Genomic DNA, 8,308 nt, shown 5'->3' with positions numbered 1-8,308 from the left:
ATAAAGGAGCAGTTTGGAGAAGGCATAATTTCCAAATCTGTGAGGATGCCCCTGATGCCAGCGAATGGGAACTTTTGACTCAATTTCATTAGAAGAAATCAAATCAGAAGAGCGTGAATTTACAAGCAAGGCTTTTAATTGGGAATTCTAAGAAGGGAGACAAAATCAGGAGAGTGTGGGCCTGGCTCCCAGACACACCAGAGGGCTAGTTTGTGTGTGTGTGTGTGTGTGTGTGTGTGTGTGTGTGTGTGTGTGTGTGTGTGTGAAAGGACTACTTGCAGGTGTGGACGAGTTTAGGAATGTTAAATGGCTTCAGGTGCATTTCGAAGTTATTTTTCTTTTCCTGTGAGGGCACTTTAAGGGAGGTGTTAACATTACATCATTACATTTGTCCTATCATGCTACATCCTGTGTAAACATCTTTACCCTGTGATAAGGATGAGTTATTATACTTGTTAAAAGAACACATAGATGGGAAATGTAAAAACACAAATCATGTAAACAAGTTAAAGATCCTGGGACTTTGCCATTTTGAAGTCTCAATAGTTTTTATCCTTTAGGCTGTTTATCATTGGAGACTTACAGCGAGGGCATCCCGGCTTTAATAATGCACCTACACTCTGAAAACCAAAAAATTGAGAATAAGGCACATATCAAGCTTTTAGTATATGGCAAACTTTGAATTGAGGTGGAAAAGTAGAAAAAGCACATATCATCTTTTAAATGACTGTTAGGTTATGAGTTAAGACCTGCCCTTTGTCCCCAAGATGGTCCGGACCTTCTCACCCCCGAGCAGGAGGAGCCAAAGTGATCTGAGAAACCCAGGGAAGAGAAAATAATGAAGAGGCAGGAGAGAACTGAGGGGCGGTAACTGTCCACTTAGTGCTGGTACAAAATTGGGTACCTGCGGCATGACCGATTCCTGGGGGCACCTTTCAGCGCGTCTGAGCACCAGATAATGTCACACTCAAAGACCTCCACCGTTTCCAATTCCCCTAAAAGGAAAAGCCCCGAGGGGCAGATAAGGTGACAGCAGAATAAGTGCACCGCCTGCCCTGCTGCCCACCACGCGCCACCAAACTGCCCGCACTGAGAGTGCGCAAGTGCCGCCTCCTCTTTTACGACCTGCCAGAAAGTAGCCGTCGCAGACGGCGCCGCGCTGAGCTGGGCCACCATGGGGGTGAGGGGGAGGCGACTCGCCGCTGGGGCCGGGGTACCGGGGCGGGAGTGGTGGCGGGGCGGTGGCGAGGCCCTGGAAAGCAATATCTCGCGCCAGATGGGAATGAAAGGAATGGGCTCGCGCTAAGGGTACAGGAGGTAATGCGCGAGCCGGGAGGGCCGGCGTGGATGTGCGCAAGCGCGGCCGACACTGTCGGTCTGGTCCTCCCTCCCCTCAGAAAATCGCGCTGCAGCTCAAAGCGACGCTGGAGAACGTCACGAACCTCCGTCCTGTCGGCGAGGACTTCCGGTGGTACCTGAAGGTGCGCGGAGGGCGGGCCCTGAGACGTGAGAAGGGAGGAGCTTCGGAAGGCGGTGGGCTTTAGGGGGGTACCCGAGGGCCGCGGGCCAGACCTCCCCAGGAGGCGTCCCCGTCTGATCTTGATTTGGAACTGGAGCGTTCTCTCCGGCAGCATGAGAAACATTTAATCAGACATAGTAAATGTTCGCGTTTTTCAGGCCAGAATTTAAGTATATTGGTCATTTTTCAACGGTTTTACAACTCTTTTTTATAATTTTTTTCGGGGAGGAGACAGGGATTAAACTCAGGGGCACTCAACCACTGAACCACATCCCCAGCCCAATTTTGTATTTTATTAAAGACAGGGTTTCACTGAGTTGGTAGCGCCTCACTGTAGCTGAGGCTGGCTTTGAACTCACGATCTCCTGTCTCCGCCTCCCAAGCTGCTGGGATTACAGGCCTGCGCCATTGCACACGGCTGTAAATTTTTCCTTTGTTAAATATGTTGTAGTCTATAAACCGACACTAAAGGAAATGCTGGTGAATGAATCTGTTGATTATTTATTAAGATGATAATTTTGTCTTATGTTTTATTTGTTGATCTGACCTTATTTATTGTGAAATAGTTAAAATTTGTGCATGAACCACCCTTACTGGTAAACCTGGTCCCCCCAGTGGCATGGTACGCAGAGGTCCTCTTATCTGAAGAGTTTGAGGCTCTTCCGTGTTGGAGACTTCAGAACCCCTGCCCTGTTCTCTTGATCGGAATCCTGGCATCCTTCCGAAACTGCCTAAAGCCCTGTCCTTCGGGAAACCACCTTTGACCACTTTTATTTCCAAATATTTTGAAGCCTGAGTTCTAGGCTTTTACTTGGAGAATTGGTATTCTTTGGCTTCAAGAAGCACAGAGGGAGACATAAAGAGTAACAGAACAATGATGAATAAATACTGAAACCAGGCACTGACAGGGCTTGTGGGAACACAAGGGAACACCTAATCACAGAGTTGCTGGGGTCTGTTAGGCCATTTCTGTACTGAAAGGAGCCTTGAATCCCCAGCCATCCTGGGCACTTCCTAGGTGAGAGTGGGTACACCAATATGAGAAACAACTTGTTCTTTGCCTAGAGATAAGTCTGGTTTTGTCCTTGATTGGGCTGGTTTTAAGGACTGAAGTGAGAGTTCCAACAAGAAAGTAGGTTTTGAGCCTGCCTACTCACACTGTCCTTACCATTCCCTCAGTGTCTGCCCAACTTAGCAAATTGCTTTACTAATATGCTTTTCTTCTTCCAAGATGAAATGTGGCAACTGTGGTGAGATTTCAGAGAAATGGCAGTACCTCCGGCTTATGGTAACGTTCCCCACCACTGCCCACCTCCCCTGACATACACATACACATACATCTGAGCAGGGATTCAGAGAAACTGGCCCTCGTTTCTCCAATCCTTTGGACACTGCTGTTTGTGGTTTGGAGGGTAGGTCTCAGTGTAATCAGTACTAGAAACCATAATCAAAATCAAGGGGGAACCCTTTCCTCAGTGTCAAGCCTTCCCAAGATTTTTTTTTTTAAATTGGTGCTGAGGCCTGAACCCCAAGATTTGCACATATTAAACATAAGCTTTACCACTGAGAGCTATACTCCCCAGTCCCCAGGATTGTCCTAGCAAGTCATTTGCCTCTCTTGGTCTTGTTCTGTTCAACTGGATAATAAGTGGTGGGACAGGATATCCCTAGGATCCTTGCATTTAATTGATATGTGACTAGAGATTCTGTTTCTCCCCAGGATAGTGTGGAACTGAAGGGAGGCCGTCACAGTGTCTCCATGGTCCAGAAGTGCAAGCTATGTGCACGAGAAAACTCAATAGGTAGGTCAGATTGGCCCACAGCTTCCTGATAGCAGACTGAAAGCAGGCTCATATAACTGTGGACAACTCAGTCCTCAGATGCTAAAGCCTCTGCATCTGTCTCTTTCCCAGGGCCACATTTGGGCACCTAGAGGGGTCCCCAGTATGGATTCAAGTCAACTTTGACTTTTTTTTTTTTTTTTATGTTTCAGATATTTTGAGTAGCACCATCCAACCTTACAATGTAAGTTTGCTGCTATAGTGGGAGATGTGGTGGGTTTAAATCTAAACTGGGAGCTAGGAGGCCTGGGTTGTAGAGTTATTGCTATAGCAAAACAACATTCTTTAGGGGTTTTACTCATGTACTTTTTTCTTTCTGTAATTTCACTCACTTAGGTGCTCATTCACTCAGTCCCTCATTCATTCACCATATACTGAGTGTTTGCTAGGGGAAAGAGTCAAAACAGGCCATTGCAGTGCCTTTGTAAAAGTGCTGTGCTGTTGGAGCTCCAGGGACTTCTAACCCAAGCTAGCTGCTCAGTTTCCATGGCTGAGAGTATATGCCTTATCTGCATCTTAGAGGACTAGCAAGACTTCTCTGAAACTATGAGTGGGGCAGTCCTTTGGTGCAACCCATGCTGGAGAGTGCCAATATTATTACCAGATGGTTATGCCTTACTACATAACAAGTTAGCCCAAAAGTGAGGGGGTTGGGGTATGCCTTGGGTCTGTTTTTTAAAAGGTAGTTATTTGTATTCATCCTTTTCTTATTTGGTATTTATAAAATATTTGAATTATGGCCAATTTTCACATTGTCCCAAACATAAAGAGAGCAATTAAATGAGGACTTACTCCCAAGTAAATCATAATGTAGCAGAAGATACAGACCAGCAAACAACAAAACAAAGCTCAGTGAAGAATTGCCTCACCAGTGCTACACATATGGTTGGAGTGCAGGAAATGGTTTTACAGTAAATGACAGGATGAGAGTGAATATGTGGCATGGCACTTGGCTGTGAGCCCTCTGGGTCAGATAGGCATGAATTTCCTGGCTGCCTATCCTTAAACAGGTATGCCCTTTACACACACATCCCATTTCAAAGACTTTAAGGCAGACATCTGCCCTTGCAGTGTTATGGATGGTTAGCAAAAGGTTATGGCTAAGAGTACTGGGACTATTTGCATGATCTGGAGACTTGGTAGCTTAATGTTCTTGTTCATATTTGTAGTATTGATAATTTTACCTACCACTTTTTAAAAAAATACTTGTTTTTAATTGTCAACAGGCCTTTATTTTATTTATTTATATGCAGTGCTGAGAATTGAACCCACTGCCTCACACCATACCAGGCAGGCACTCTGCCACTGAGCCACAACCCCAGCCTATATCTACCACTTTTTGAGCATAGTGTTAGGTCCTATGCTAGGCGCTTTATACAAATTTAAAATTCTCATTATCAACCTGTAAAGGTTTCCTCAGCTCCGTTTGATAGTTTATGAATATTATGCCCAGAGGGGAAGAGATGCAGAGCTCAGCCTCACATCCAGACAGGCTAACCACAGACTCCATATTCTTTGGTGCCTCCTTGTCCACAAAAGTTTCCATGGGGAGCATTGCTCAAGGCAGGGTTCTTTAAGAAGGAAATGAGTTGTTCCAGGGTCCCACTCTAGGTTCATAGGGCAGTAAGGGCCCACATGGCAGGAAGGGCGGGGGCCATGGAATCATCTTTAGGGCCAAGATGAGCTACCTCCTCAACACACTTCTTTTTAGGCTGAAGACAATGAGAAGTTCAAGACGATAGTAGAGTTTGAGTGCCGGGGCCTTGAACCAGTTGATTTCCAGCCCCAGGTATGTGTGTATCTTTGGGAAGGGGATGTAAGAAGTGATAGCAGAACTTAGCTTCCTACAGAGGCTATGGACTAGGAAGTCAAGACTCTAATTGTCACTTATTAAGTGCCTTCTATATGCTGGGCACCAGGCCCATCACTTTTACATGTTACTTAATATAGTCATCACAGTAACCCTATGACATTATTTATCCTATTTTTCAGAGGAGGGAAGATCCTAAGAGATTTCGCAGCTTGTCCAGGGTCACACAGTTAATAAGCACTGGAGCTGTTATTTGAACCCAGGTCTATCTGACTCCAGAGCCAGTGTTGATCACTATTTATTTATATAGCATTTTCACCTCACAACAAATCTATGACATAAGGCAGAAGAGATAATATTGTCATTCCCATTCATAAATAAGAAAACTAAACTTCCAGAAAGAGGGGTGACATGCCCTGGGCTGCTCAGCAAATCAGGGTAGTAAAAGTGTTTCACCCCACTTCTCTTGCCTTCTGGTCCAGGCTGTAATTTGGCTTTTTTTTTTTTTTTTTTTTGTGGTGCTGGAGATTGAACCGGACCCTTATGCATGCAAAGCAAACACTCTATCAACTGAGCTATGTCCCCCAACCCAAGGCTGTAATTTGGAAAAAAACAGACTTAATCCTGAGGCAACTGCCAGGTCTTAGAAACAGCAGCTATTCAAGAATAATTCTATCTCTGTCCTCATCCCAAAATCTTTGCTAGAAAAGCCAGCTCCCTGGCCAGTCTTCACAGGCTTGCTCAGTGCCTTTTTTTCTTCCAGAATAATATTCACTGTTGCTTTCCTGTCCCCTGCAGGATGGGTTTGCTGCTGAGGGTGTGGAGTCTGGGACAATCTTCAATGACATTAATCTGCAAGAGAAGGTATGTGGCCTTGAGATCTAGCAAGGTGCTATATGGCACCTGATGAGAATTTTCCTTTTTGTGAACAAGGCTTATCAATGGAAAGTTGGTTCTGCATTTTGTGCTTTTTGCTGGTTGTAGGAGACCAACCTTGCACGTGACTGAGTCACTCCCTGGCTATGATTGAGGCATCCGGCCGCAGCCATGCCAGACTGCCCGGCTCTTCTTGGATTCAAGGGACAGTGTCTTTGTGCATGGGCATGTGCCTTCCTACAGCCCCATGGGTGGAGCTATGCTCACCTGTTCTTTTGTAATATCACCCCTTGCCCTGTTTGGGATAGAATGTTCCATGGAAACGCCCCTTTGTGTGACCCCTTCTCCTACTCTGCCCTTGGGTGTGACCTACCTAGATGTTATTTAACCTACTGACAAGCAGACATCATGAAGCTAGACTCAGCACCCTGAATCCTGACCCCTTGCCTCATTTGAATAGCTTCTCCTTGATAAAAGGGGTCAGCACGTGTGGGCACACGCGGGTGCTTGCGTTTCTCTCTCTCTCTCTCTCTCTCTGAACCCTTAAGGTCAGAGGAGCCATCACAGCAACCCCAAAGAAAAATGTATTTCCGTCTCTTGTGTGGTTATTTTGCACAGCCCAGTTAGCCCAGTTCCCCCGGAATAACCCCTGAGTGTTTTAGTCGCGTGCAACCGGGCAGTTGTTGATTTTGCCATTTAAATAGTCCCAAGTGTACTGCTGTCATGCTGTCTAGTTTCTACATGCAAGAAAGCTGAGATGTGCCTCGTGGAGAAATTGGATCAAGTTTGTCAAGGCATGGGTTACAGTGTTGTTGGCTCTGAACTTCATGTTAATGAATCAACAATAAATATTTAAAAACATGTCTTTAAATAGAAATAAACACAGGTAAAACAAAGTTATTGATCAGTTGATGAAAATGTGACTAGATGTTCACAGGACCTTAACCCTGTATTTCCACTGGAAACAGTAGTTCGGTATTCATTAATTTAGTGTTTGTAGTGACTTTATAGAGCTTAACCAGTAATCATCTGCATTGCTGGACATAGTATGCTGCAGATAAAATTGTGCTCAGGCCTTAAAGGAAGGAAGGACAAGAACTTCATTCACACTGGATATGGTGGCATGTATTTGTAGTCTTGACCCTCCACAGAGGCTGAGGCAAGAGGCTCACATGAACCCAGGAGTTTCAAGGCCAGCATGGGCAACTTAGTGAGACCCTGACCCAAATCAAGAGAAACAACAACAACAACAAAAACCACTTCATTCCATCTGCATAGCACCTTTAACAACAATAGCTGGCATTTACTGAGCTCCTCTTTGTGCCAGCCATTGTGCTTTCACTTGTATTTCCTGATATGATTCTTTGAAAATTCAATCTGAAGTCTATTGGCATCTCTCTCTCTCCGTAAGAGAAGAGGACTGAGGTGCAGAGAAGTTAAGTGACTTACCCATAATCACAAAGCTGGAGGAACTAAAGTTTAGTCCTGAGCTGTCTATCTCTGTTCAGGGTGATACATGTTCATGAATATTTGAGTCTGAGCCTGAGTGGGTCCTCATAAGTCCCCGTTCTCCACTCTCTACACTGACTAACTCTGTTCTCTTATTTTATAGGATTGGACTGACTATGATGAGAAGGCTCAGGAGTCTGTGGGAATCTACGAGGTCACTCACCAGTTTGTGAAGTGCTGAACTCTCTTCCTCCACACTTGGTCTTAAGAATAAGAGGAAACAAAGTGCCCCAAGCAGCAGCACTCATAGAGACTGACTCCTTCATCCCTCATCTCCTAGTTGCCGTAGAGAACCCTCATAACCTGCATGCTGGGGTTTGTCATGGTTTCCAAGCCGCATCAATAAAACCCCTGTTTGTATCACATCAGTGTGTGAGGATAGTTGCAGGGAGCAGCCACTATTCCCTCCACAAAGAAGAATTCACACTGAAGGTCTCTGACTGCTTTCTGGCAACTTTCTACAGTTTAAATCCCTGCACTTCCTCCAAATTGCCAAATATGCAGGAATACATAATTTCCAGGGACTCTCCAGCTCTTAAAAAGTGGACAGATCAATCCAGAGGATCAAAGGTCTCAAGGCGAGTGGCACAGAGGGCAGGGAAACCTATGGAATGGTGCCACAGGCTTAGCAGTCCTGTGTCAAAGCCCTGCATTGACCAGCTTGGCTCTCGGGTAAACCGGGCATCTCTGTTAGCTGGAGTCACTTGGCGTTCCAGCCCAGCCCACTTCTGGCAAAAGAATTCCTGACTGATG

The 8,308-nt window shown here is 45.4% G+C and overlaps 1 protein-coding gene across 1 annotated transcript; it reads left to right on the top strand.

Moving 5' to 3' along the window:
* The first annotated feature begins 1,105 nt into the window (after positions 1-1,105).
* Czib (CXXC motif containing zinc binding protein) lies at positions 1,106-7,920 on the top strand. Its single transcript, XM_026382360.2, has 8 exons — positions 1,106-1,180; positions 1,398-1,481; positions 2,751-2,807; positions 3,240-3,321; positions 3,513-3,544; positions 5,072-5,149; positions 5,969-6,034; positions 7,659-7,920. Exons 1-8 carry the CDS (start codon positions 1,175-1,177, stop codon positions 7,734-7,736), a joined length of 483 nt encoding a protein of 160 aa, XP_026238145.1. The 5' UTR covers positions 1,106-1,174; the 3' UTR covers positions 7,737-7,920.
* The last annotated feature ends 388 nt before the right edge of the window (positions 7,921-8,308 follow it).

Source organism: Urocitellus parryii, chromosome 11 (assembly GCF_045843805.1).
Source record: "Urocitellus parryii isolate mUroPar1 chromosome 11, mUroPar1.hap1, whole genome shotgun sequence".
Taxonomy (NCBI): Eukaryota; Metazoa; Chordata; class Mammalia; order Rodentia; family Sciuridae; genus Urocitellus; species Urocitellus parryii.
The sequence above is the reverse complement of the archived record's forward strand: the minus strand, read 5'-3'. Positions and strand labels throughout refer to the sequence as shown.

Coding starts and splice junctions, on each gene's coding strand:
- Czib (XM_026382360.2), top strand. Junction 2,808..3,239: donor GGCAGTACCTCCGGCTTATG/GTAACGTTCCCC, acceptor GTTTCTCCCCAG/GATAGTGTGGAACTGAAGGG. Junction 5,150..5,968: donor CAGTTGATTTCCAGCCCCAG/GTATGTGTGTAT, acceptor TGTCCCCTGCAG/GATGGGTTTGCTGCTGAGGG.